The sequence below is a fragment of the Vanrija albida genome (assembly GCF_041260175.1).
Source record: "Vanrija albida strain AlHP1 chromosome Unknown contig_2, whole genome shotgun sequence".
In the NCBI taxonomy this organism is placed as follows: domain Eukaryota; kingdom Fungi; phylum Basidiomycota; class Tremellomycetes; order Trichosporonales; family Trichosporonaceae; genus Vanrija; species Vanrija albida.
The window spans coordinates 314,956-341,275 of record NW_027191421.1 but is presented as its reverse complement, the minus strand read 5'-3'; the positions used below and the strand labels follow the sequence as shown (position 1 = coordinate 341,275).

Sequence of the window (26,320 nt, the reverse complement as noted above, 5' to 3'; positions counted from 1 at the left end):
TGCTGACGAGGGGCTGCTGTCATCCGGAGTGGCCATTGCGGTGAGGTTTGGTGCCAATGTGAGGTTTTGGTGCCAAACCGACGGCTTTGGAGCCAAACTGACGACTTTGGTCCCCCAAACCGGCACTTTGGTGCCAAAGAGAGGAGTTTGGTGCCAAAGAGGGGACTTTGATGCCAAAGAGGGCATTCATTTTGGTGACAAAGTGGGTCCTTGGTGCCAAACTCAAGAGGACTTTGGTGCCAAAGAAGTGGCCGAAGTGGACACGCCGCAAGCGCCACTGCCGAACCGAAATCAGTCGCCACCCAAAACAACAACTCGTCGTCTCGTCCACACACTCCATCAACCTCCAACAGCTCGACCAACACCCACCCCCCAACCCACAATGTCAGACTCGGAAGATGACTTCATGTCGGACAAGTTCCTCGTCGACGCCGCCCCGCCGCCCAAGAGCTACAGCCAGCGCCGGTCAGCGGCCCAGCTCAAGGCCGAGCGCAAGGTGCGCGCCGACAACGCTGCGCCGCGGCGCGAGGTCGAGGCGGCCCGCCGGCGCGAGGGGCTCGCCACGAGCCTGTTTGACCCCGGCGCTGGCGGGGCGGGGAGCAGCGGGCAGGAAAAGGCCATGGGGCTCATGATGAAGATGGGCTGGAAGGTCGGCGAGGGGCTGGGCCGGCGGCGGAGCGCGAGTCCGGAGCGGCGGGCGGCGAGCTACGACGAGGACGCGCCGCGCGGAGGTATTGGCTCGAGCAGGCCCAAGGCGGCCGAGCCCCGCTCCGAGCCGGTGCGCATCTCCATGTGGGCTGGTGAGTCGTGACGGCAAGACCGTGCTGACCCCAGGCCGCAAGGGACTCGCGGCGCGCTCCCCCTCCCCGCCCCCGCTCAACCCGCGCCGAAACGACCCAGACTTCCTCCCCCCCGAGCGACACGCCGCGCTCGCCGCCGACGCCGAGGTGTTCCGCGGCCGGCGGGGCGCCGACTCGGCCGCGCGCAAGGCCGAGCGCGACGCGGGCAAGGCGCGCGCGCTGCTGCAGGAGATGGACGAGGCCAAGGGCGTCAAGGTGGGTGCGGTGGCGTGGCGTTGCTGACCCCAGTTCCACCCGCTCTGGGCGCAGCCCGCCAACCCCGCCGCGCTGCCGCGCCCCCTGCTCCGCCTGATATACCCCGACGAGGCGTCGCCCTCGGGCTCGCGCTCGCCGTCGCCAGCTCTCGAGCTCGCCGCGCCAGAGCCCGCCGCGAGCAGCAGGGAGAAGAACATGTCGGCCGCGGAGAGGCTGCGCGCGCATATGCGCCGCGACATGCTCTCCGAGCTCGGGGGCGACGAGGACGGCGACGTGCGGTTTGGCGCGGCCCCCAAGGACAGCGAGAGCGACAAGCCGGCGCCCACAGAGCCCGACGAGACCGACTGGCCCGCCCTCGTGTCCCCCACCAAGCGCGTGCTCGCCTTCACGCCGCAGGAGCACCTCGCGTACCTCGTCTCGCAGCTGCGCACCGAGCACCTGTTCTGCTTTTGGTGCGGGTCAAAGTATGCCAGCTTTGACGAGATGGACGGGCCGGGCGGGTGTCCCGGCGAGGACGAGGACGACCACTAGGCGTCGACTCATCCGGCACCAACGCAAGGCGTCGCCGCCGGGTGCTCTCGTCGCGTTGTCGTCTAGCTCGTAGTTGATCTAGGCATGCGTTCGCGCAATGGGCATGGGTTCGGCTCCCCGAGGTGACAAGGGTGACCCCAGAGGTTTATGGGCCGCACGCTCAAACCGGATGAGAATCCGCTTGGCCGTCTGGACTGATCTACTTGGCAGAGTTTTTGTTCGCAATCTTCTTTGATGGACCATGGGGAGTGCTACGCCCGTCTGTACTGAATGATCAGTGTTCTTGCCGTGTTGAGTTTGGTCATAGCCATCACTCGGGTCGTTGTATCCCAACTAGGTTGGTCGTTTACGCCGAGCACGATGCCCCACGCCACGCCCGCACTGCTGCACGTTGCATTACGACTCTTGTATATACTATATCTGTACTGATCTCGCACGGATGTGCTGTAAACTGGCTGCTCATCTTGCTGCTACCCCGCTACACGCCCGTGGGCGCCCGCCTTGTTGCCTTCGGCACGCGCACGAACAGCACAACCATCTGCGCGAGCGCGAGCACGACCGCAGCGAGGATGAACACGCTCGCGGCGTACGTCTCGACCGTCGCCGCGAAGAGGTTGGCGAAGATGATCGGCCCGAGCAGCGTCGCGCCGATGGCGTGGATGACGCTGATGCCGCCAAACAGGCGGCCGACCTCGCGCGCGTTGGGCATAAAGCTTAAAGCCAGGGAATTGGCCGCCGCGTTGCCGGGCGCGCCGAGCGCCGTCGCGGCCGAGCCGAGCAGGAAGACCTGCCACGACGCGCCTGTGTTCGCCGCGAGGATGATGTAGCTTATCATCTCGAGGAAGGCGGCGAGCCGGACGAGGAGGTAGTCTAGCGCCGCGGAGCGCGAGGTTGATGGTTTGCCGGCGGGGTCGGCGTCTGGCTCGGGGAGGAGAGGGGCCGCCTCGCCGGCGGGCTCGGCCGCCTCGTACCATGGCTTGAGGAACTTGATGGCCAGGGGCAGCAGGCCGAGCAGCACGGCGATGCGGCAGATGCTCACGAGGCTCATGTACGGGCCTAGCTCGCCGGCGCTCCAGCCGAACGTGTAGAAGATGTACTGCATCTTGACCTGCATGACGCCGATGAGCATGCTGGTGAAGAAGACGAAGACGCCCATGAATGTCAGGTTGAGATTTGTGCTGCCGTCGTCGTTTTCAGACGGGAGGAAGACGCTCAGCGGGCGCAGGAAGCCGAAGACGCGCGCAAAGGCGCGGCGGAAGGTGCCGACCGCGCGGCGGGCGGTGCGCGTGCGGCGCGGCGTAGCGGAGATGCGGCTCCACGACGAGTCGGCCGCGGCCGCGTCGCGCACGTCCTCCTCGTCGCTGTCGTCGCCGTAGTCCTCCCACCGCCGCTGGGCGGCCTCTGCCTGCCGTGCTGCCTCACGAGCCGCCGCCGCGCGCTTGGTGAGCACGGCGCGCGCCTCGGACGACAGCGACTCGGGGAGCAGGAAGCGGATCAGGAGCGTAGACACGAGGTGAGTAGTAACGGAGATGTAGAACGGGGACAGGCTGCGGTGTTGTAAGCATTGTCGGGGATGTCACGCCAGGTACGCCACTCACATGCTGTCGGTCGCCTTGATCAGGGCCGAGCCCAGCGCCGGGCCGATGGCGAACCCGCCCATGAGCGCGGCCATGACGCGCCCAAACTCCTTTGCGCGCGAGCCCGTGCCGGTAACATCGGCGATGTACGCGTTGATGGCGGCCGTGATGGTCGAGAAGCCGCCGAGCAGGCCGTCGAGGCACGGGCCGATGAGCAGGACGTAGAAGCCGAACTGGGCCACGATGCGGGGGTACGTCGCGATGACGAGGAAGCACGCGTCGTTGAGCAGGAGTCCAAACTCGCACAGGGCGAGGATCTTGCGGCGCCCGATCCGGTCAGACATGGACGCCCAGAAGCCCGTCGTGATGGCGGACAGCAGGCCCGCCATGACGGTGAGCGTCATGAGGAGGCGCGCCGCGGCCGCCTGCACCCCGGGGTCCTTCTTGCACAGGGCGGGGTCGATCTCGCTGAACGGGGGTGTGGAGGGGGACGGCGTGGGGGTTGACGGCGGCGGCTGTGTCTCGCTGCCGCCGGGAGTCGAGGGCGGCTGCGTCTCGCCGTCGCCCGGCGTCGAGGGGATCGGGAGCGGGTCGCCCGGCGCCGGCGTCGGCGTCGTCGGCGATGGCGCGTGGTGCAGCCACTTGTAAATGTCCTTCTGGGCGTCGAGGAACCACCTGTCACCGGGGGAGAGGACCACGCCGATCTCGCCCGCGCCGGGGGTGAGCGCCGAGCCGGGGAAGGGGGAGATGAAGGCGGTCGTGTTGAGCGCCGCGTCCGCCGGGGCGGCTCGCGCCGCCGCCACGTCCCGCCCGAACCACGGCTTGGCGAGCGCCTCGACGACCACGACCCCCGTCGACGTGCGGGGCGGGTGCGCGAGGCACGCCAGGTCGAGGTAGAGCTCTGCCCTCGCGGCCATCGTCATGCCGAGGGACACGGTGACGGCGAGGACGAAGGGGAGGACCCACTGGGGCGTGGGGCGGCGCCACGCCGCGCGGTTGCGCAGCCCGCGCATGTTGTCAAAGCTCTCGACCGTGGCACTCGTGCCCGCGGTCGCGGCGGTATCCGTCGTCTCGGAGCGGAGGTGACGCGGCCGCGTAACAGCGGCGTACGAGGGTGGCGGCACGTCCTCGCCCGGGACGGGCTTGAAGCGCCGCTGCGCGGGGCTGCTCGGCTCGCTCCAGCTCGTGCCGAGCGCAGCGTCGTACTGCCCGCGCTCGTACAGCCCGTCCTCTACGCCGCCGGGGTTGAGCGCGCTGCCGGACGGCACCCAGAGCTGCTGCTGCGTCTGCGCGCGCTGGTGGCTCTGGGAGCGCCGCGGCTGGGCAGGGTACGGCCAGCGCTCGCCGCTCGCGCGGCGCCGCGGAGGGGACGCGGCGACGAGCGGGTTGGACGCGCGCCGCGGCGTATCTGGCGGCGGGGGCGAGGGCATGTTTATCGGGCTATCGGGCTGATAGTGCCTCGGCAGGTGGGGCTTCGTAGGTCAGCGTCGTGGTGGTTGGCCGCGTCGTTTGGTCGGCGTCGTCGCTGGCGTCGTGGGTGGGTGGCGTCGAGTCGAGTTCGCGGTCGGAATGAACGTCGAGTGCGTGTAGTGGACAAAGCAATGTCAGACGTGGGAGTTTGAGTTTGTTGTGTGAGTTGCTCGTTTGCCATGGAGCCATGTTGTGCCCAGTCGTGGCTCCAAATGCATCATGCGCAGTCGCAGTGCCGCTCGCCTCTGTCGGTTCGAGTGCGGGTCGGCCGACCTCACTCGCCCAGCCAGGCGGGGCAGGCTAGCGTCAGCCACGAGCACCACCCGCCCACCGCACCACCTCTGCTCTCGCCCGCGGCCATGTCCGACGGCCACGACAATCGTCATTGCCACCGCGTGGGCGCTCAAAAGTTCGGTCCGAGGCCTGCCCGAGGCCCGCGGGTGCTTATGCGTCGTGCATTGGGTGGCCGGGCGTCGCTGCAATGATGCGGGCGGGCGTGCAGCAACGTGCAGTGGGCGTGCAGTCGCCAAGGGCCTTGACTGCGAGATAATGAAGGGCACTGCCGAGCCGAGGCGGTTGGGCGTGGCCAGGCCCATGCGTACCCCTCTTGGCGCCGAGGGCACTCGCCGAGCGTAGGGTGCGGCCAACGCCCGCTGGCGGCTTCGAGGCCGAGCGCAGCGGCTGATAGCAGGTGTAGTGATGGACGGCGCGGTGATGATAACAAGAGAGAAGACGAGATCCTTTGAGGAGACCAGACTCCCCCTTACACCATGCATCAGATCTTCATGGCGCTTCGACTCGCACCCACTCAACTCGACTCGACCGTGGAGCGAGCTAGTGGCGCACTTCTTCGGCTCGGCTCCGCCTGTCCTCATCGACGCCCCCCAACCACCCCGCAATGCCATGGATGCATGATCAAAACATTACTGTTTCAAGAACTAATGGTGTGTTTGCTGGTGCGAATGAAGCTGCAATGACAATAGGTGCGATTTATAAAGATCGTGAATGGTACTGCTTCTGCTGCTGCTGCTGCTCTACTTGCCCTTTGACAGGCGGCTCCGGACACTGCCCTTGGATTTCGAGCTCGACCGCTTCGACTTCTTGTCGTCGGTCTTGCTGCTGTGGCTTCGAATCAGGCCGCGGCGTGCCTTGGTGTAGGCCGGGTCGAGATCCTCCTCCTCACTCGTGTCGTCACGAAGGTGGCCGATACGCGTGCTCCACTGGCCACTGGCGCGCGGTGTCCCAGGCGGTGAATCATCGTCGTCTGGCGCCGTGTAGCTGCGGTCATATGGGCGCTCCTCAAAGATGCCCGGCGGCGCAATGTACAGGCCCTTGTCGTGGTCCAAGTGCTCCGTGCTCGACGACGCCGGTAGGTTCATGCGGACCGACTTTCGGCGCACAACACCAGCGCCTTCGTCCTCGTGTTGCGGAAGGTCGGAAAGATGCTCGTGAGCATGTTCGCTCGCGATTGGAGCAGCCCCCTCTGGCGACTTGCTCAGCCTGTCGTTCTCCACAACCTGGAATCCTGCGTCACCAAGCTCGGTCGACTCATCGTCCGACTCCTCGGGCTCGTGGAAGTCGTTGAAGTCGTCCTCGACAGCAGACTCGTAGATGCTGGTCTGGTCGCCAGTGGAAGCGTACGACGGGCGCGAACCGATAGACGGCCGTGACTGTGGCTCATCCGGGGGGAGCTCAACCGGGCCCGGTGCTGAGATCGAGTACAGCGTCGTGATCACCGGGGGAGGCTCGGACGGCGACTGTGGCGAAGGGCTCGAAGGTCTCAGAGCCGACTTGAGCGGCGGCTGGCGGCTCTTGGACGGCGGAAGGGGGGAGACTGGGCGGCGAGGCTCTTCGCGTGGGACCTCACTGGACTTTGGCCGGCGGTAGCTGTTGGACCTCGAAATGGAATCCTGGGGGCGTAACTCGTCACCAAGCGCATCTCGCGTGCGAGGCACCGAGCCATTCATGACCTGCGAGGGAAGAATCATCGAAGGCATGGTCGCGCTGCCCGTGAGTGACGAGCCAGGCGCCTTGGCGAGCTCAAGCTGGGGCGATACCAGCGACCTGGGTGCCTTGGGCACGTCGGGCATAGGTGGCGGGGCCGAATCAACGATCGACATGATCGTCGGGCCGTTGGACCGTGTGCTCGCGGACCGAGCAATGCTTCCATTCTTCCTGTTCCGCTCAGTCGTGCCGTTGGCCGCGGGCTTCGCCTTGGTGGTAGACTTGACCGTCCCCGCCGACTTCGCGGTGGCGGTGGTCTTGACAGTCGATGCCGTCGACTTCACCGTGTTTGATCGCGACACAGCCGTGCCTGCCTGCGAGGCTGGGCGTGCCTTGGGCGTCGCAGCGCCCGACGCGATACTTCGCGTTGTGATCGTCGACTTCGACTTGGTCGACGCAGAGCGAGTGATAGGCGTGGGGGTGGCCTTGGGGTTGGGGTTGTATGGGACTCGGCCAATGTCCGCCACCGAGAATCCGCTGTCGCGGTTGCTTTGGTTGGACACCTGGACAAGGTTGCGCATGTCATCCTCGTCAGAGCTCGAGTCGCTACGAGTTCGTCTGCCCACGCTGCGCGAGCGGTTGAGGTTGTCGTTGGTGCGTGTCTGCCAGGCACTGCCGGGGCGGCTGCCAGAGCCGTAGGGAGGCGATTCTGCGCCGTCACGGCGGTTGAGAACACCACCACGGCCACCGTGATGACCGCGCTGGTGCTTGCTAGGCCCCTTGAAGAATCGGGCAATAGCGGCGAAGAATCCGCGCTTGCGCACGCTGCCTCTGCTCCGGACGCTCGATCCTGCGGGTGAGGTGACGCGCTGGAGGGGCTGGTGGCCGTTGGACAGCGTTCTTCTGAGCGGCGCGTGGTTGACCGGGCTGTAGGCACGGGGGGCGTGGCCGACCTCGCTAACAGCACGTCTGCCCACAGCCTGCTTGTTGGAGCTGGCAGGCGGCGGTCCCGACGGGGCCGGATAGTTGGCCTGCTGAGGGCTGGCGAGAGGCGACGACTTGATCGGGGCAGCCGGGTTGCCATTTACAGACTTCTTCGTCGGACGGTTCTCGTGCATGACCAGAGTTCCCTGGTTGTCCTCGCCAGAGCTCTCTCCCTCTTCCTCCTCCTGGATGCTGTCGGTGATCGAGCCTGGGCCATTGGTATCGTGTAGACGCAAGGGCCGCCTGGGCGAGCTGCCGTGGTCGTCATATGCTCCGACCTGCGATGCCGACTGCGACGGAGCCAGCGAGCCGTTAGAGTCGAGCTCATAGGCATTGGTGGGCAGGTTAGGGAGCTTTTCGAGATCCTCGAGGCCCCGGTGCGCTTGCGCAAGCCACATCTGAGCCACGACCTCCATGGCGCGGAACCGCTCCTCGAGGCCGCGGTACATGACCTTGTTGCGCTCCGATTCGATGCGAATTTCCAGCGCGCGGAGATGCTCCTCGCAGCCAAGAAGCTCTGCCTGGGCCTCGGCGAGCTTGCCGGCACGCTTGGACTCCTTGCCGTTGACCGAGGCGTCCGACGAGGCCGAGTACGTCGATCCGCCCGAGGACATGACCTGCGAGTTGTGTGTATACGAGGTAGCAATTTCCTTGATGTCCGATTTTGTGGGTCGGGACTTGGTCGTCTTGATCAGACGGGTGACAAGGATCTCGCGGTCGCGCTTGACTCGGCTCATCTCCTCCTCGAGGAGATGGATCTGCTTCAAGTCCTTGCGGAACTGCTCAAGGCTCGAGATGTACGCCGCCCATCCTGGGGTGCCAGTGTCGGCACCGCCCAGTGTCGAGCCAGCAGTCGTCTCGTGAAGCGAGGGGGAGATGGGGCCCTCGAATGCCGCGTAGCGTACTGCGCGCCGCACCGAGAGCAGGACGCCGGGCGACGACGTCGTGTATGCGAGAAGCGAGGATGTCGAGGAATGAGAGTGAGAGAGAAGGGTAAGAAGCGATGTCGTCAAATGCTTTTGCGAATCGCTAGCAGTGTCAGCACCGGTGCCAAGACGGGCAGACGTACAGATAGTTGTTGAGCAGACGGTCGCTGCTACTCCGATGGGCATGGCCCGGTCGGAGGGCGTCCATGGTGGGCTAGAGCACGGTGGCGTCGGCGACGAGCAGAGAGATGGTAGGATGGCGTCGGCGTCCGACTGGGGGGATGGATGTGCAAAGGAAGGTGAGTCTGGCTGCGGGATGGGAGGGGGGCCTGCCAAGATCTGTTCGTTTGGGTGACGATGACTGGGAGGGGGGCAACAATTAATGATAAATACGGGGGCCGGCGGCGACGTCGAATGGAATGTCTTGCGGTGGCGGCGGCGGGCTGACTGCGTTGGTGGAAGATGAGACGATGACAAAAAGGTGGGTGATGCAGCGCTACTAGCCGTGGGGGGGAAGAGATGGATGATGAAGTATAAAAGAGGGGGGGTTGTGGATACTTGTGATGATGCGCTCTTGGGTGGAGCGACGACATCGGTGGCTGCTCGAGATATGCTCGGCGTCGGCGGCCACTTTGGTTCGACCTGACCTGACCTGACTGCGGAGGACCCACCTGCGAGTGTTTTTCCATCGGCGTCATCGTCACTGACTTGAATCGCCCACCACTCGCCGCCGCCGCCGCCGTCATACGTCACCACCCAAATCCACCACGCGCACCAAAATCCTCCTTCCTCGTGCGTACCGCCCGCGTCGTCGCAATCCGCCGGCTCCATTTTGCTCCATTTGCTCCAGTAAACCCTACCCTTCACCCCCTAGGAAATGAAATCAATAGCGGGTGTAAATCTATCAATCACCGGGGAATGTGATGTTAAAGACACGTATATATATGTTTACGTAACACTTCCACCCCCACCCCTGGCGCGTGTCTCGCTGGCACGTCAGTCGCGACGACGCCGACGCCGGCGGTTGCACCAGTGGCTGCCGCCTGCACACGTTACTGACGTCGGGTTCACACCTACACTTCCAACCTCCTCCATCTCACTCCCCCTCACCTTCCTTTTACACGGAGAGACAAGCAAGAGGACATTAAAAGGGCGCATCCAACGGCCCCCGTCCCCCCTTCTCCTCCCCCGACAACTCCGACAGCGACAGCGACACGACACGCGATGCCACCAAAGTCAAAGGCGGCAGCGCAGCCAGCCGCGTCCCCCGCGCCGGCGACGCCCAAGCCCGCAGCGGCTTCCCCGGCCCCAGCCCCAGCACCGGCAGAGACGGCTGAGGTGTCGCACGCGCCAAAGTACGCGTACCCGCTGCCGCACGTCCCGAAGACGACCATCGACAACACGCAGTCTCTGCTGCGCTTCTTGATTCTCGCGTTCATCTGCGGCGCGGCTGTCGCGAGCCGTCTTTTCGCCGTCATCCGCTTCGAGAGTGTCATTCACGAGTTCGACCCCTGGTTCAACTAGTGAGTGGGGACGGGACCAGGATTGGGATCACGCTGACCCCGTGCAGCCGCGCGACCAAGGTGCTCGTCAATGAGGGCTTCTACGAGTTCTGGAACTGGTTCGACCCCACCGCATGGTACCCTCTCGGCCGTACCGTCGGCGGCACCGTCTACCCCGGTATCATGGTGACCTCTGGCCTGATCTGGAGCTTCCACCGCTGGATCAACATGCCAGTTGACATTCGCAACGTGTGTGTGCTCCTCGCCCCGGGCTTCTCGGGCCTCACCGCCTGGGCGACCTACATGTTCACCACCGAGATGGCCACGCCCTCGGCCGGCCTCCTCGCCGCTGCCTTCATTGGCATCGTCCCAGGTTACATCTCGCGTTCGGTCGCTGGTTCGTACGACAACGAGGCCATCGCCATTTTCCTCCTCATGGCCACGTTCTACTTCTGGATCAAGGCCCTCAAGACTGGTTCGGCCTGGTGGGGTACCGTCGCCGCCCTGTTCTACGGCTGGATGGTCGCCGCCTGGGGTGGTTACGTGTTCATCACCAACCTCGTGCCCCTGCACGTCTTTGTGCTGATCCTCATGGGCCGCTACAACCACCGCATCTACACGGCCTACTCGTCGTGGTACGTTCTCGGCACCGTCGCGTCGATGCAGGTCCCCTTCGTCGAGTTCCTGCCCATCCGTACCTCTGAGGGTATGGCCGCTCTCGGCACATTCGGCCTGGTCCAGCTCATCGCGTTCGTCGAGATTGTCCGCAAGCTCGTTCCCGGTAAGCAGTTCCAGCTGCTGCTCCGCGCGTTCGTCATCTTCGTCTTTGTCGTCTCGTTCACCGCCCTCGTCCTCCTCACGTTCTCGGGCTGGATCGCGCCCTGGACTGGTCGCTTCTACTCGCTCTGGGACACTGGTTACGCCAAGGTGCACATGCCGATTATTGCGTCCGTGTCGGAGCACCAGCCGACAGCCTGGCCCGCGTACTTCTTCGACCTGCAGATGCTCATCTGGTTCTTCCCCGCCGGTGTCTTCTGGGCCTTCAGGGAGCTCCGCGACGAGCACGTCTTCATCATCATCTACGCCCTCTTCAGCTCGTACTTCTCGGGTGTCATGGTTCGAGTGAGTACCTGTGCTCTGGAGACACCCAAGCTAACCGTCCCAGCTCATGCTCGTCCTCACCCCTGTTGTCTGTGTGACGGCATCCATTGCTATCTCCAAGCTCCTTGACGCGTACATCGACCCCACCATCCCACAGGAGACTGAGGAAGGCTCGAGCGCCCCCGCCGCCGGCAAGAAGGGCAAGAAGCCCAGCCAGAAGAAGGACAACACGTTCGAGTTCTCTGGCATCCTCGGCGCCAAGAAGTCGAAGGGTATCTTCGCCCTCGACTCGCGCTTTGCCGTGCTTGCGACTGTTGTGCTCATGCTCAGCATCTTTGTGCACCACTGCACCTACGTCACGTCGAGCGCCTACTCGTCTCCCTCGGTTGTGCTCTCATCGCGCAACCCCGATGGCAGCCAGAACATTATCGACGACTTCCGTGAGGCCTACTACTGGCTGCGCCAGAACACGCCCAAGGACGCGGTTGTCATGTCGTGGTGGGACTATGGCTACCAGATTGCTGGCATGGCCGACCGCCCGACGCTGGTCGACAACAACACGTGGAACAACACGCACATTGCGACTGTCGGCAAGGCCATGTCGTCGAACGAGGACATTGCGTACCCGATCCTGCGCAAGCACGACGTTGACTACGTGCTCGTCATCTTTGGTGGCCTTCTCGGCTACTCTGGTGACGACATCAACAAGTTCTTGTGGATGGTGCGCATTGCCCAGGGCGAGTGGCCCGAGGAGGTGCAGGAGCACAAGTACTTTACGCCGCGAGGCGAGTACGCTGTCGACGACCGGGCGTCCGAGACGATGCGGGAGTCGTTGATGTACAAGATGTCGTACCACCGGTGAGTACGGCGAGCGTGCGCGCAGCGCGCTTTCCCACCAGCACCTGCTAATCTCCCAGCTTCCCCGAGCTCTACGGCGGCCACCCGGCCCAGGACCGTGTCCGCGGCCAGCGTATCCCCGCCAAGGGCTCGCACGAGAACCTCGAGACGATTGAGGAGGCGTTCACATCCGAGAACTGGATTGTGCGTATCTACAAGGTGAAGAAGGAGGACTCGTTTGGACGCGCGCACAAGGCGGTCAACGCGTTCAACCAGGGCGTGCGCCTCAAGGCTGCGCCGTCGACACCGCAGAAGAAGTAAAAGGCGGCCGCGGTCGCTCAGCGCCGTGTAGACAAGCCGTGTAGAGATGCATGCGTAGATTTGACGGGTGTTGCCCAGACCACTACGGAGGATACTGGACAGCCGCGATTGCCCAGACCACTACGGAGGATACTGGACGTGCTCGCGGCTGTCCTCGACGTCGGGCGGGCGCCTGGTCACGCCGGCGTCGAGCAGTGCCCTGACGGCGTCGACCTCTGCGCCGGTGCGTGTTCTGGCGTCGGCGTCAGCTCGACCTCCTGCCACTGGGAACCCACTTGACAACCTCGTCCAAGTACGCGCGGAGCACGGGGCCGGCCTTGCGCTCCATCTTCTCCACGCCATCGACGGCGTCGGCGCGACTCGGCCCCTGCGAGATCATGAGTACGGACTTGCCCTGCTCGCGCGCGGCCTTGATGAGCCGGAAGGCGGAGTACGTGGCGAGCGAGGTGCCGACCACGAGGAGCTGGGATGCCTGCTCAACGAGGTGGAAGGACGCGTCCTTTACGCCCTCGGGCAGCGTCTCGCCAAAGAACACGACGTTGGGTTTGACCTTGCGTCAGCTCTCACTCTGGGTTTCTCCCCACAATGCTGTTGTGTTTCCGCTGGCCAGAGCACACGGCGCACTCGGGCACGCGGAACGTGGTATAGTCCGCGCCGGGGAGCTCGACGTCGCCGTCGGGATTCGTGCGCGGCTTGTTCCCCGTCTCCTCCATCTCGCGCGCGGCCGCCTCCCACGCGGGGTTCTCGGCCCCCAGCGCGGCCTGGAACGCGTCGCGCGTCTGCTCGTGCCCCCCACGCAGGCAGTGCACGCGCGCGAGCGTGCCGTGCAGCTCTAGGATTGGGCGGGGGCCGAGCGGCGCCGCGTGCCCAGGCGGCGGGGCGTCGCCCGTCGGCGTGCGCAGCCGCGCCTCGAGCAGCGCCAGCGCCTTGCGGTGCAGGTTGTCGACGTTTTGCGTTATCAGCGCCGGGGCGATGCCGAGGGCCTGCAGCGAGGCGATGTACATGTGCGTCGGGTTCGGGAGCGCGTCGCGCACGGGCGGGTACTGGGGTCAGCTGGGCCGCGTGGGGGGCCTTACGCCGAGGAAGGAGCGCGCCCAGTCTGGCGTTAGTAGGGCCAGCTATCGTCGCTCACATCGTTTCCTGCGGCGTCAGCTGAAGAGCCTGTCCACGGCACCCACCTGAACATCTCGCCCCGCGCCGAGTCCTCGACCAGCTCGCCGTAGAAAATCGGCCTGTCTCAGCATCTACCGCACATCGCCGCCCACTTGTAGTTCGGATTGCTGTACGCGCCCTCCTTGCCGCGGTACGCGCGGATCCCCGAGTCGACGCTCACGCCCGCGCCGGTGATGGTCAGCGTGCGCCCGCGCCCGGCATCGAGGAACGCGCCGAGCGCCGCCGCGGCCTCTGGGACGGGCGCGACGCTGAGCCCGGAGAGGATGCGCGGGCCCGCCGACGGCGGGAGGTTGGGGATCGAGATGCGCACCATTGTCGAGGGGTGGGGAGGGCGATGAGTAAGTTGTTAGGTGAGCCTCGGAGTGGTGGAGGGAAGGTCGACTTTTGCTCGGGGCCCCGCGGCGACGCCGGCCTGTCATCTGCTGGCCGTGCCAGCTGCTCGATGCACGCGCAATGATGGGCAGGCGCTGGCAGCCAGCTCGGCCAGGTAGGTGCCAGATCCCGCGGATATGCAGCGCTCCCGAAGGCAAGCCCGAAGGCGAAGGCCAGCGGCTGGGCAGGAGAGACGGCCGCCAAGCGAGGGTGGTCAATCAGAGGCGCCGAGGCGCCGAGCCTCTTGCCGGGGTGGAGCTAGAGCGCCGCTGCGCCGCCGAGCGCCGCCGGCGAGCCTGGGAACAGCAGAGGAGAGGGGAGAGGATGGAGCAGTTGGGCAGCAGTGGTCGCATCTTCGCTTCTTGGCCAAGGCCCGCCGGGCCGGCACTCGCCAAACAAGGCCGGGGCACACCAGGCCGGCGTCCGCAACTCGCGAGCAGCCCCCCCCCCCTCCAGCAGCGCCGGCCTCACAACCCAGACCACCACGACGCCGCCAGCTCGCGGCGGGGCCCCTCGGCGTCGGTGCCGCGACGTACGTGCTCGGGCACGCCGGTCCTCGGCGACGGCCGCGAGCGACGGCTGCCGGAGGGGGGTGCATTGCGTCGTCAGTGCCGCTCGCCCCGCTCGCCTCGGCCTCGTGAATGGCCGCCGCCCGCAGGCACAGTGCCCGCCTGACCTGTCGGCGCCGCGATCCCCCGACGCCGACCCTGGTTCCAGCTATCCTTGGCCCGGGGCTGCGTCGGCGCCGGGAGGGTCGGCGTTGGTGCGCGGGCGGTGTGCGTGCGGTCCCCTCCAGCGGCCGCACGTGCTGCGCTGCTCTGCACTACGCACGATCTTGCCTGCCGCAGTCACTATTCGCTGCTGCTTTGTGGGGCTTTGCGGGTGTTGCGTGCTGCTGCCGGCGGTCCAGAGGTCAGTCTTTGTCAGGAGAGAGTAATCCGCGCGCATCAACAATGCGGTCATTTGCGATTTCCAGGCACAGAGGCGTTGAATTTCCTGCAGCGGCGTAGAGCTGCGCGAGTGGTGCTCTGCGGCCTGCTCCCTCCCTCCCTCTCTCTCACGCTCTCTCTCTCGCTGTGCGCATGCTTGCATCTCCTCCCTCCCCCACCCTCGGATACGGGCGCCGTCGGGGGCGGTGGTGGTGGCTCGATGGCGCTGCGCTGTTCCTTGGCGGCGTCGACCAGACGAGCGAGCGACCGCCGAGGATTTGCCCTCGTCGCTATCTGCTCCGAGGGTCCTCGTTGATCTCCGACTCTTGCCGCCGCCGTCACACCTCTCTCTCTGCTCTCTCGCCAATCAGTCGGCCAAGCACCAGTCCCTACGACCGTGGCGCGTGGCGCTCTGCCTGGCCACGGTACAGGCAGCCTCGGCGGCGGCCGCTCTACATGCCGCTGCGTACGCCAGCCGACGCACGGTGGTGGAGGGCGGCCGGCCTGGTGGCGCCCGACGCCTGGGCGCACGTTCTCACGCTCGCCGCCACCCGGCACATCTGTTGACCCTCCCCCTCGCCTCTTGCCGTCGTCGTATCCGCCTCGAGAGCGGCAGTGGGCGGCGCACAGTATGGGGCACGCCAGCCGCAGACACGATGCCGCAGCCAGCGTCAGCGTCCCCAACTGCTCGGGGTATAAGATGCTGACCGACTGACCTACCTCGCCCCCCTCCATCCCAACCCAACCCCCTCTCCTCATCACCACCATGGGAGAGATCAACAACTCGCTCACCCCCTTTGGCGTGGCGCGCTCGACCGTCAAGGGCGAGCCCCTGTCGGCAGAGGAGCTCCGCAAGACGGACGCCTACCTCCGCGCCTCGCTCTACCTCTGCATCGGCATGATCTACCTGCGCGACAACCCGCTCCTCAAGGAGCCCCTCAGCCCCAAGCACCTCAAGGCCCGTCTCCTCGGCCACTGGGGCTCGGACACGGGCCAGGCGTTCACCTGGATCCACATGAACCGTCTCATCAAGAAGTACGACCTCGACGTGCTCTTCGTCTCGGGACCTGGTGAGTGGCGAGGCGGTTGTTGGGTGCGGGGAGGTGGGGCCGAGTGGGTGGTGTGGGATTTCCTTAGGGCTGGGCGGGGGAACAGAGTGTCGCTCGCGGGCGAACGAGTCACCTACCAGCAGCGAGCTGCGGGCGGCCAAGGGGCGGGCCAGATACCTTCGCAGCAGGCATGCTGACGCACACCCCCAGGCCACGGCGCCCCCGCCATCCTCGCCCAGTCGTACCTCGAGGGCGTCTACTCGGAGGTCTACCACAGCATTACCGAGGACGAGGAGGGCATGAAGCGCTTCTTCAAGCAGTTCTCATTCCCCGGCGGCATCGGTTCGCACGCCACGCCCGAGACGCCCGGCTCGCTCCACGAGGGCGGTGAGCTTGGCTACTCGATCTCGCACGCCTTCGGCACCGTCTTCGACCACCCCGATCTCATCGCCCTCACCATGGTCGGTGACGGTGAGAGCGAGACGGGTCCCCTCGCCACCTCGTGGCACTCGACCAAGTTCCTCAACCCCATCACTGACGGCGCGGTGCTCCCCGTCCTCCACCTCAACGGGTAGGTCATTTGACTGTAGCCTTGCTGACCTGCCAGATACAAGATCAACAACCCCACGGTCCTCGCGCGCATCACGCACGAGGAGCTCGAGGCGCTGTTCGTCGGCTACGGCTGGAAGCCCTACTTTGTCGAGGGCTCCGACTTCACCACCATGCACCAGGCCATGGCCGCCACGCTCGAGCAGGCCGTCACCGAGATCCGCCAGTACCAGACCCAGGCGCGCAGCTCTGGCAAGGCCTTCCGCCCGCGCTGGCCCATGATCATCCTTCGCTCGCCCAAGGGCTGGACCGCCCCCCGTGACGTCAGCGGCCACCACCTCGAGGGCTACTGGCGCGCGCACCAGGTCCCCATCCCCGACGTCGCCAGCAACCCCGAGCACCTGCGCCTTCTCGAGCAGTGGTTCAAGGCCTACAACCCCGAGGAGGTGTTCGACAAGAACGGCCGCCTCGTCGAGGAGCTCCGCGAGCTCGCGCCCAAGGGCAACCGCCGTATCTCGGCCAACCCCGTGGCCAATGCCGCCGGCAAGCGCGCCCTCCGCCTCCCCGACTTTAAGAAGTACGCCATCGAGAACATCACGCCCGGTGTCACGTTCGCCAACGGTATGACCACCATGGCTGGCTGGCTGCGCGACGTCGTCGGCGACAACCTCACCAACTTCCGCCTCTTCGGCCCCGACGAGACCGAGTCCAACAAGCTCGGCGCCGTCTACGCCAAGGGCAAGAAGGTCTGGCTCGGCGACTACCTCCCCGAGGACGACGACGGAGGAAACCTTGCCCTTTCCGGCCGCGTGATGGAGATGCTCTCCGAGCACACTTGTGAGGGCTGGCTTGAGGGCTACGTTCTCTCCGGCCGCCACGGCCTGCTCAACTCGTACGAGCCCTTCATCCACATCATCGACTCGATGGTCAACCAGCACTGCAAGTGGATCGAGAAGGCGCTCGAGGTCGAGTGGCGCAACAAGGTCCCCTCGCTCAACATCCTCCTCACCGCCGTCGTCTGGCGCCAGGACCACAATGGCTTCACCCACCAGGACCCCGGCTTCCTCGATGTCGTCTCCAACAAGAGCGCCGAGGTCGTCCGCATCTACCTCCCTCCCGACGGCAACACGCTCCTGTCGGTCATGGACCATGTCCTCACCAGCACCAACTACGTCAACGTCGTCGTTGCCGACAAGCAGGACCACCTCCAGTTCCTCAGCATGGAGGAGGCCATTGCCCACTGCACCAAGGGCCTCGGTATCTGGGAGTGGGCTTCGGTCCGCCCCAACGAGGAGCCCGACGTTGTCATTGCCTCGTGCGGTGACGTCGTTACCCAGGAGGCGCTGGCCGCCGTCGCCCTCCTCCACGAGCACATCCCCGAGCTCAACATCCGCTTTGTCAACGTCGTTGACCTGTACAAGCTCCAGTCGCACGAGGACCACCCCCACGGCCTCAAGGACAGCGAGTACAGCTCCATCTTCACCGACGACAAGCCCATCATCTTCAACTTCCACTCGTACCCCTTCCTGGTCCACAAGCTCACGTACAAGCGCCCTGGATCGGCCGCCAACCTCCACGTGCGCGGCTACAAGGAGAAGGGCAACATCGACACGCCGCTCGAGCTCGCTATCCGCAACCAGACGGACCGCTACACGCTGGCCATCGACGCGATCGACCGCCTCCCCCACCTCCGCAACCGCACCTCGGTCGTCCGCCAGCGCCTCAAGGACCTGCAGATCGCTGCCGAGCACGAGGCGTTCGAGAACGGTATCGACCCCATTGCCATCAGAAACTGGAAGTGGCCGTTCGCCAAGACCAAGGAGGGCGTGATGGGTGACAACCGCGTCAAGTCGACGGGTCTGGGCTTCACCGAGTAAACTGGGCGCGACAGAGTAAAACTGTGCATACAGGGTGTGTGCAGGGGTAAGTAGTACTATTAGCAAGCACATATATAGGTATGCAGGCTTTGTGGCACGGCGGTGGTGTAGTGCAAGGGCACAAAGCTACAACGCGCCATGGCAGCACGGTGACGAGCGGCACGGCCAGGGCGTGATTGTGGCGCCAAGACACCGACACTGAACGAATCCTCGACTCGATCGTTCGGCACGACCGCAACTGCACCTCACCTCCACCACATCACCGCCCATGCCACCGCCCACGCTCCACGGCGCCGGCGTCATCCTCTCCGCCCCCGAGGCGGCGGACCACGCGCCCCTGCTGGCGCTGTACACGGCCAACGAGGGCACGCTGAACATCCCCTCGCCGTACACTGCGCCCGACGGGGACGCGTACCTCGCCGCCGCGGCCCGGAGCGAGGGGGGCCACATCTGGGCCATCCGCGCCGCTGACGGCGCCGAGCTCATCGGCACCGTCGCGCTGCGCTTTTCCCCTGGCGCGCGCACCGCCGACCTGGGTGGGATTGCTGTGGCCGAGGAGTACCGCGGCACGGGGCTGGCCACGCGCGCCGCTGCCTTGGTAATCCAGCACGCTTGGGACGCGGGCTTCGACGCCGTCGAGTGGGAGTGCCTCGCGCACAATGAGGCCTCCGTCGCGCTCGCCAGGAGGCTGGGGTTCGCGTTCTACAGGGAGGGCGTGAGCTCGTCCTCGTTTGAGCGGTACCGCGGCGCGCCGGCCGTCTGGGGGCTGCTCCGCCGGCCTGGGCCGCTACCATGACGCGTGTGACGGTCCATGATGCATTACAATGTGCGACCCATGATGCATTATAGTGTACAACCCCCCGCTCAGTACCGCCCCGCCACTTCGCGGCGCTTGGCGCGCTCGGCGCGCGCGACGACCTCCTCGATCTCGACCAGCTGCTCGTGCACGTCGACAAAGAGGTCGGACACGGTGGTTGTCTTGCGGGCGTCAGCCTGACCACCAGCCGTAGCACTCACAAACTCGGTGTAGCGCGACGCCAGCGCGGCGACGTCGGCGCGCACGGCGGCCAGGTCCCTCTGCCGCGTGGCGAGGCGCGCCTGTCCGTTCACAAGCGCGGGCTTGAGCGCGACGATGTCTGCGGCGTCAGCTGGCCCCCCGCCGAAACCCACCCTCCAGCCCATTAGCCCCGGCCACGCCGCGCTGGTCGAGCAGCGAGATCTCGCGCAGGCCCCGCTCCGCGTCGACAATGTCCGCCCTCGCCTCGAGCACCATGGCCGCCTTGGCGCCCACGGGCAGCAGGTCGCGCACCTGGACCGGCGCGTCGGCCTCCTCGTCGCCCTCGGCGTCGTCAGGAAGCGAGAGGGAGAGGAGGGGGGCGTATGCTGCGTCTGGGGGCGTTAGTTCCACCTCACACCTCGCACCCACAGTTGTCGTGGAACTGCTTGAGCGCGGGGTTGGCCCCGACGACGGCCTCGAGCTTGTCCACGAGCGCGGCGACGCGCCGCGTCAGCGACTCGGGCGCCTCGTCCGCGCCCTTCGCCTGCTTGCGCCGCGCGCGCAGCTTGGCCCGCGTGACGGGGTCGTCTGGGGGACTGGCCTCGGCGTCGTCGGCGAGACTGAGCCCGGCGAGCTGGCTCGCCGGGACGCCCTTGACGCGCGCTTCGAGCGCGCGCACGCGCAGCTCGAAGCCGAACGCCGTCGAGTCGGGTTCTGGGGCGCCGGGCTGCAGTGCTCTTGGTTCTCTTGCTGCCATGGTGAGTGGGCGATGTTGTTGTCGAGCTCGGCGTCATGGCCTCGATCGACGACGCGACCGGGATTTGGTCCCGCCTCAACTTGTCATGTTGCTCGCCACCATCTCGACGACTTGGCGTCTGACAAACCACGACAAACCCCACGTACACCATGGCCACGCCGCAGCTCGCCCCGCGCCCGCTCTTCGGCGGCGCGATCGCATTCCCCCTCCCCACGAGCTACCAGGACGCAAGGTGGGCCCCAACGCCGCCCGGCACGCTGACCCCAGCGACATCCGCCAGGTGCCCGACACGCAGGAGGTCTTCCTCTCGCACGAGTCTGACACGAGCGTGATTGTCGAGATTCTGCAGAGCGAAGTCGAGGGCGCCGCTGCCAACGATCTGTACGCTGCCGCCAAGTGAGCCCTCGCCTCCCCTCCAGCCGCTGACGCCAGGTTCCACTTCGACTCGATCGCGCACGACAACGCCGCGCTCTCGAGCGAGATCATCACGCCGGCCCCTGCGGCCCCGATCCCGGCGCATGTCCTCTCGGCCGCCTCGCTCGCCGACCTGCCCACGCCCCCGCCCGTCATCATCGCCGGGCTGCAGACGATTCACAAGTACTCGCACGACCCGACGGGCGCGCCCCGCCCCGGGCATGAGGGCGACGTCCCGGACCGCGTGTGGATCGGCATCGCGCTCTGGCGCTGCTGGGCCGATGTGGCCGGCGCCAAGAAGCGCGCCGACGTAGTGTGCTCGGCCAACGTCAACCTCAGCGCTGAGGGCGGCGAGGCGGAGCAGGCAAGCGTCGAGCAGTGGTGGCGCGAGAGCGTTGCCGGGCTGCGGGTCCTCGACTGGGGCCTGTTTGGCGACGAGTAGCGGCAGGGAGAGATAGAGATAGAGAGAGACGACGACATGCGGGCCGGACATGACATCCCCTGCCGACATCAAAGACGACAAGACATGCGGGCGCGACATCCCGCCGAAACCAATCGGTCCAACCCACCCACTCCATAGCACCACGTAGAGACATATGCCACATGCACCCGTACAGTACACATCAATGCATTGGTAGAGTAACAGTGAGGGGGTGATGTATGCAAAGTATGGACACGAAGTGGTGCGTGCGGTTGTAAAAGGTCGTCGTCGTCTACTACGCGAGGTATCGGTACACGCCAATGTCATTCGTTCGTTCGAGATACTCGCGCTGGTCGTCAGTTGGATAAAAATCGGCCAACTCACGTCAATAAGACTCTCGATGCGCTTCTTGATGTTCGACATGGACGGCACGAAGCGCGCGCTCAGCTGGTGCGCCACCTCCGAAATGAGGTCGTTGTGCGACATGGTCTTGCGGTTCTTCATGATGCGGACAATGCAAGCCTGAGGGGTCAGTGGGTACTTCGGTGAGCTCCGTTTACTACCCACCTCTATCTGGTGTCGCCGTTCCTCATCGACCATCTCCTGCGTCTCCTCGCGCTCCTTTGGCGTCTCGACCTTGGACGCCACCTGCATGATCTTGATCCTCGCAAGCGGCGACGTGAAGCCGTCATTGAAGGAGAAGACGTCTGTGGGGTTGACGTCGCGGCCTTTGGGCGTCTTGGTCAGGACACGGAACTTGGCACAAGCGAGAGACTGCAGGGTGCGCTGCAGGTCGGCGTCGGCGAGGCCAGTGGCCGATTTGATATCCTACTCTGTCAGCGCTGCAGTTGTTACCACACTCACGGTATACGACAGCGTCTCATCGTCCTTGACGTCCTCGAAGAGCAGTAGCACGACGAGTGCCTGCGTCGACAGGTTGAGGTCATGCGACCGCGCCTTGAAGCGCACTCGCACGTCCGCGGTACCCAGGTTCGCCTGCCATGTCAGGCGACGACCTGTATGCCGGCCGTCGTAGTACTTCTGGTACAGCTCGGTTGCCTGCGAGAGGGTCGAGCCAAAGGTGCACGTTGACGCCGCAACGACTGGCTGGGGCCAGTAGCTCGCAGTGAGAACGTTGACAGTGAGATCGAAGGGCAGTGTCGTGTTGCTCTTGCCCATGTAGTTGCGGAAGCTGTTGGCAGACTCGGCACTTAAGCGCATGTCGGTGAACATGCCCTCCAGCTTCTGCGTAAACTGGAAGCCCATCTCGACCTTGAGCTTGGCGACCATTCCACGCTCGGCATCGTCGCTGACGCTGCGACCGTACAGAAGTCGCTTCGCCAGGTGGTTCTTGTAGTACCGCTCAAACTTGTCCTTGTCCGAAAGGAACCTGAATAAGATGATCGTCTTCTCAAGCGCCAGCTCGATCTCCTCCTCCGTCTTGGCCTTGGCACCCTTCTTCAAGTGGTCATCGATGAAGAGTGAAAGGAACTCGGGAGCGCGCTGGTTGGCATTGATAAACGACTGGAAAGCCTCGTTGATGGACGCCTGGATCTGCTTGTCGCCGCCGAACGCCTCCTCCAGGATGGCGTCGAACTTGTCCTTGAGGTCGTGGACATCCTGCACCCAGCGCAGGCCCTGAGACAAGGCCGAAGCAGCAGCAGTCGGCGCCTTAGCTTTGCCCTTGCCCTTGGGGTCGGGCTTCTCCTCCTCGTCCATACCGCCAGTGCTGGGGCCAGCATCCTGGTCAACCCTAGACGCGCCATCGTTGATTGCCTTGCCGTACGACTCGACACTCTCGCGTAAGGCCAGGCGGAGAGCGTCCTTGCCAGCGTCGTCGGGAACGCGGAGGAAGAGGGTGTACAGGCGGTGCAGGTCGTCGTAGCGGTTCGCCTCGAGCATCGCGCCCAGCCCTGAGCCCGGCATCTTCATGATGGCTTGCAGGTGTGGTGTCAGCAGGCTGCCGACCAGCAGGCCATCGAGCTGCTTCCACGTGAACGACGACAGATAGTTTGCGGTCCTATTTGCCTCCTCAGCGAAACGGGTCTCGACCTATGAATCAGCTGGTGCTCCATCACAGCAACACTCACGTTGCGAAGGTACGCCGGGGCGTCCCCCCTCTCCAACAGGGCAACCGACTCTTGGCCATAAAACTCCTTACTCCTGCGAAGGAACTCGGGCTCGAAAGACGTGGCATAGACTGTTCTTCCTCCCATGGCCTCGGGGTTCTCGAGACGGAGGAGGAAGTCGACACAGTCGCGGATGCTCGAGCGCTGAATCGCCTCTCCATCACGCTCGAGCTGCACCAGCGACAGCAGAGTGCCGATGAGGTGGGTGTGGATCGGGTGCTTGGGGGATCTGACAATCTGGGAGAGGAAGAGGTCGCGACCGACCTCCTCAACGACTGGCAGCCCATTCGTCATGGCGTAGCCTTTGTTCTGGACATGTCAGCCCAGCTCTGCGGCCGCGCCCCACCACACCCTTAACTCACAAGGTACGCCAAAACATGGTTCATCGAGCGCATGGCCCGCACATGGTCGTCCCACACGCCCTTGACAGCCCGGAGGAATCTGTCACCTTCGACGGCGCGCTCAATGGCCTCCTGTCCGCCACCGAGCTTGCCGGCGGTGTGGTTGCCCGATGCGCGGGGGAAGGCGGGGACAATACGCTCTTCGGCAAGGAGATCGAGATGCTCAGTGATGAGCTCCTTGACGCCCTTGTAGAGCATCGGGCCCTCTGGCGACGTCGTCAGTGTCTGGTCGAGACAATGATGACGCAAGGCACGACAGCATATACATGTGCAAGCAAGCAAGCAAGCATGGATTCACAAATCACGCGTGCACTCTGCTTGACCACATGCTATTGCATGCCGCCGTGCCGGCGCCCACTCGTGCCACTCACCCTTGAAGAGCACCATGTTGTAGGCATAGTTGAAGGTTTCAGCAAAGAATAGCGTCGACGTCTTGTGGTTGAGGATTGTGCGCAGTGCTGCCGACAGCTTGGCCCAAGTGTCCTTGATGCTGACTTGTTTCTGTACATGTCAGCTGGTGTTGCGTGCGTCGAGTTGAGTGGCCAACGGCGGTGGGCTGCTCACTTGGACCTTTGGAGGTGGGCGCTGGAGGGGATGTGTGAGTTTGGGCTGCGTGGCTAGGGGCTTGATGTGCACATACAATCTTGTTCTGTGGCCTGCCCCTCCGGGCGTTGCCCAGTGACATTGCCATTGCAGAGTCGAGGAAGCTTGAAGGGAACGACGCTGAGCGGCGAAGAGGACGATGGAATGAAGAAGCAATGTGTGATGAGAGTGGTGTGGTGTGTTGTTGCAGATGCAGAGCCAGCCAGCCGCCAGCCAGGCCAGCCAGGCTCGCCGTCCACATGCGTTATCAGGAACACGAGCCATGGGCTGAGCGGGATCAAATCCACGTGGCTTGATAGTGACGGACGGCCGACGACTTGGGCCCGGCAAGAATCGAGGGCGAGGTTGACTTTGCTCAGACTCTTCCTCGTCCTCCTCCGACTTCATCGCACGGCCATGGCCTCGTCGGCCAACGCACTCTACGTCCTCCGCCTCGTGCTAAACACCGAGGCGGGGACGCGCACGACCCTCAGGCGCTTCTCTACCGCAGCGCTGTCCGCGAGGGACCACGCACCAGCGCTCAGTCAGAGCAGGGCCCACGCCACCGCGCCCTCGTCCTCGCTCGCGGCCACGCCCGACTTTCTCGAGCCCAACGACGACGAGTATGTCGGTGCAGAAGCGTTTCTGCCCACACGGCGAGACCACCCTCAGCAGCCCATCCCGTGGCCGACGCTCTTCTCTCACGAGACCGACGCCAAGAAGGCACCCTCCCGCCCGTGCGATCTCCTCGCCCGCCTCGTCGCCGAGAACAAGCTCGCACCGGCGCGTAAAGTCCACGATGAGCTGCGCGCACTCCACACGGATATCCTCCACCGCGAGATCTACCTCTCCGCGGCGGTGTCGTCGCTCGCCCCCACGCCAGAAGGCCGCACCAACTTTCTCTTCTGGATGAACCTCATCCCCAATCGCCCAGCGACCCCCGCGACCCCGGCCCTCAAGAGCACATGGCTTCCGATTGTGCACCGTGTGATGGGAGAGCACTCTGACGACATCCTGTTCATCTCAAATTTCCTCACGCTGGCGGGTAGGAAGGGTCTACTTCCTGCCATTCTTCCGTCGGTCGTCGCCCCGCTGGCGGCTATCTGCCCTCCGCATGTGAGCGAAAAGATCATGGAGAGCGCGACGGCGGCATACCTGTCTGTAACGGTGTCGACGACCTCGACATCGGCGAGAGCGGAGAAGAACCGCTCACTTGCAACTGAGCAGGTGTCGCGTTTCTGGAACCGATACCTTCGATCTCTCGCCATCGCGGGCTGGGACGAGAGCGCAAGGGCGCTCCTCTTCTCCCCACCCAAGGGCATCAGCTGGTCGCGTTTCTCTCGAGCTGTGGTTCTCGGCCAGGGCCTCGAGCACCGCGATACCGCCGCCGCTGCGCGCGCCGAGGCCGAAGAACTCAACCCATTCGGCATCCTCAACAGGAACAATGTGCCCGCCCTCGCCGTCGGCCTGCGCCAGGCCCTCAAGCCGGATCAGCTACCCCACGTTTCTCGGCTCGCCGACCTGCAGCGCCAGCTCCTTGCCCTCCCCAAGCGCACATCGCTCATCCGCCGCTTCCGGAACCGCTTCACCCGTCCGCCTCTGACGCCTGTCGGGCGCTCGACCCCGACAGTGCGCCAAGTGTGGTGGTGGCACGCCGAGATTGTCCGCCTTGCGCAGGACGGCCGGCCCGAGGACGCCCTCAGGGTGTTCCGTGAGCATTTCCTCTGGATCGGTCTGCCCCCCACAGACGTCGGCAAGTCGGACGAGCCGAGCTACGGCTTCACGCGCCTCGTCCCCTCGGCCCGCATTACGACGTCGGCCCTCCGCGCCGTCCTGGCGCTTCTTCCTGCCGAAGCGCTGGCCGAGTATCAGCAGCAGTACCTCCGCCTCGCGCGAAGCACGGCGCCGTCGCTCCAGCCCAACGAGTACACGCACCTTGCGTTCATCCGTGAGATGACCCACCGCCAGGGCCCCGCGGCCGGCACGGCCGCGCTCCATACCATCGTCGAGGCTGGGCTTGACCCTGGTGCGCCGGCGTGGAGTGCGCTGGTGCTGAGCCTCTGCGGCCGCGGCCAGGTCGCTGGCGCGCTCCAGGTGCTCGGCGGCATGGAGAAGCAGGCCAAGATTGGCGACTCGGGCATCCGGATGCCGCTCCCCACGGCGCGCACTTATGCCGGTGCCATGCGGCTGCTCATGCAGCACGGCCACCGGACTGAGGCGCAGGCTCTCCTCGGCCGCTTGAAGGACACGCTGGGACGCGAGGAGGTCGACGGCCGGAAGCGCAAGCTGCTTGCCAGCGCAACCGAGGCCCTCAACGCCAAGCCGTCTCCCCCAGCCGCCAACCCCATCGACGAGCTCGACCGTGCTCACGGTTAGCACCACCTCCCCATACACCATACCATCACCACGTCATCTGCATGAA

The 26,320-nt window shown here is 65.1% G+C and overlaps 11 protein-coding genes across 11 annotated transcripts; 6 read left to right on the top strand and 5 right to left on the bottom strand.

Annotated features, from left to right (window-relative positions):
* Window positions 1-382: 382 nt before the first annotated feature.
* On the top strand, window positions 383-1,586 carry Q8F55_001768 (uncharacterized protein; the record flags this gene model as incomplete). Its single annotated transcript, XM_069350383.1, has 3 exons — window positions 383-800; window positions 835-1,055; window positions 1,089-1,586. The coding sequence occupies 3 exons, from the start codon at window positions 383-385 to the stop codon at window positions 1,584-1,586; spliced, it is 1,137 nt and encodes a 378-aa protein (XP_069210769.1).
* Window positions 1,587-2,064: 478 nt separating this feature from the next.
* On the bottom strand, window positions 2,065-4,593 carry Q8F55_001767 (uncharacterized protein; the record flags this gene model as incomplete). The annotated part of the gene is made up of 2 exons (XM_069350382.1): window positions 2,065-3,133; window positions 3,185-4,593. 2 exons carry the CDS (start codon window positions 4,591-4,593, stop codon window positions 2,065-2,067), a joined length of 2,478 nt encoding a protein of 825 aa, XP_069210768.1.
* A 1,074-nt stretch (window positions 4,594-5,667) lies between these two features.
* On the bottom strand, window positions 5,668-8,695 carry Q8F55_001766 (uncharacterized protein; the record flags this gene model as incomplete). The annotated part of the gene is made up of 2 exons (XM_069350381.1): window positions 5,668-8,590; window positions 8,631-8,695. 2 exons carry the CDS (start codon window positions 8,693-8,695, stop codon window positions 5,668-5,670), a joined length of 2,988 nt encoding a protein of 995 aa, XP_069210767.1.
* Window positions 8,696-9,673: 978 nt separating this feature from the next.
* On the top strand, window positions 9,674-12,248 carry STT3 (oligosaccharyl transferase stt3 subunit; the record flags this gene model as incomplete). The annotated part of the gene is made up of 4 exons (XM_069350380.1): window positions 9,674-10,010; window positions 10,058-11,111; window positions 11,155-11,948; window positions 12,008-12,248. The coding sequence occupies exons 1-4, from the start codon at window positions 9,712-9,714 to the stop codon at window positions 12,246-12,248; spliced, it is 2,388 nt and encodes a 795-aa protein (XP_069210766.1). The 5' UTR covers window positions 9,674-9,711.
* A 120-nt stretch (window positions 12,249-12,368) lies between these two features.
* Q8F55_001764 (uncharacterized protein) lies at window positions 12,369-13,734 on the bottom strand (the record flags this gene model as incomplete). Its single annotated transcript, XM_069350379.1, has 7 exons — window positions 12,369-12,480; window positions 12,524-12,798; window positions 12,833-13,291; window positions 13,325-13,347; window positions 13,381-13,388; window positions 13,427-13,480; window positions 13,514-13,734. The coding sequence occupies 7 exons, from the start codon at window positions 13,732-13,734 to the stop codon at window positions 12,369-12,371; spliced, it is 1,152 nt and encodes a 383-aa protein (XP_069210765.1).
* Window positions 13,735-15,488: 1,754 nt separating this feature from the next.
* On the top strand, window positions 15,489-18,197 carry Q8F55_001763 (uncharacterized protein; the record flags this gene model as incomplete). Its single annotated transcript, XM_069350378.1, has 3 exons — window positions 15,489-15,792; window positions 15,982-16,342; window positions 16,379-18,197. 3 exons carry the CDS (start codon window positions 15,489-15,491, stop codon window positions 18,195-18,197), a joined length of 2,484 nt encoding a protein of 827 aa, XP_069210764.1.
* Window positions 18,198-18,465: 268 nt separating this feature from the next.
* Window positions 18,466-18,993, top strand: Q8F55_001762 (uncharacterized protein; the record flags this gene model as incomplete). The annotated part of the gene is made up of 1 exon (XM_069350377.1): window positions 18,466-18,993. One exon carries the CDS (start codon window positions 18,466-18,468, stop codon window positions 18,991-18,993), a length of 528 nt encoding a protein of 175 aa, XP_069210763.1.
* Window positions 18,994-19,061: 68 nt separating this feature from the next.
* Window positions 19,062-19,951, bottom strand: Q8F55_001761 (uncharacterized protein; the record flags this gene model as incomplete). Its single annotated transcript, XM_069350376.1, has 4 exons — window positions 19,062-19,175; window positions 19,215-19,333; window positions 19,368-19,586; window positions 19,624-19,951. 4 exons carry the CDS (start codon window positions 19,949-19,951, stop codon window positions 19,062-19,064), a joined length of 780 nt encoding a protein of 259 aa, XP_069210762.1.
* A 149-nt stretch (window positions 19,952-20,100) lies between these two features.
* Q8F55_001760 (uncharacterized protein) lies at window positions 20,101-20,807 on the top strand (the record flags this gene model as incomplete). The annotated part of the gene is made up of 3 exons (XM_069350375.1): window positions 20,101-20,183; window positions 20,219-20,347; window positions 20,384-20,807. The coding sequence occupies 3 exons, from the start codon at window positions 20,101-20,103 to the stop codon at window positions 20,805-20,807; spliced, it is 636 nt and encodes a 211-aa protein (XP_069210761.1).
* Window positions 20,808-21,081: 274 nt separating this feature from the next.
* On the bottom strand, window positions 21,082-24,001 carry Q8F55_001759 (uncharacterized protein; the record flags this gene model as incomplete). The annotated part of the gene is made up of 8 exons (XM_069350374.1): window positions 21,082-21,135; window positions 21,171-21,308; window positions 21,354-21,614; window positions 21,651-22,838; window positions 22,877-23,224; window positions 23,278-23,522; window positions 23,688-23,817; window positions 23,957-24,001. The coding sequence occupies 8 exons, from the start codon at window positions 23,999-24,001 to the stop codon at window positions 21,082-21,084; spliced, it is 2,409 nt and encodes an 802-aa protein (XP_069210760.1).
* A 314-nt stretch (window positions 24,002-24,315) lies between these two features.
* Window positions 24,316-26,274, top strand: Q8F55_001758 (uncharacterized protein; the record flags this gene model as incomplete). Its single annotated transcript, XM_069350373.1, has 1 exon — window positions 24,316-26,274. The coding sequence occupies one exon, from the start codon at window positions 24,316-24,318 to the stop codon at window positions 26,272-26,274; it is 1,959 nt and encodes a 652-aa protein (XP_069210759.1).
* Between the last annotated feature and the right edge of the window lie 46 nt (window positions 26,275-26,320).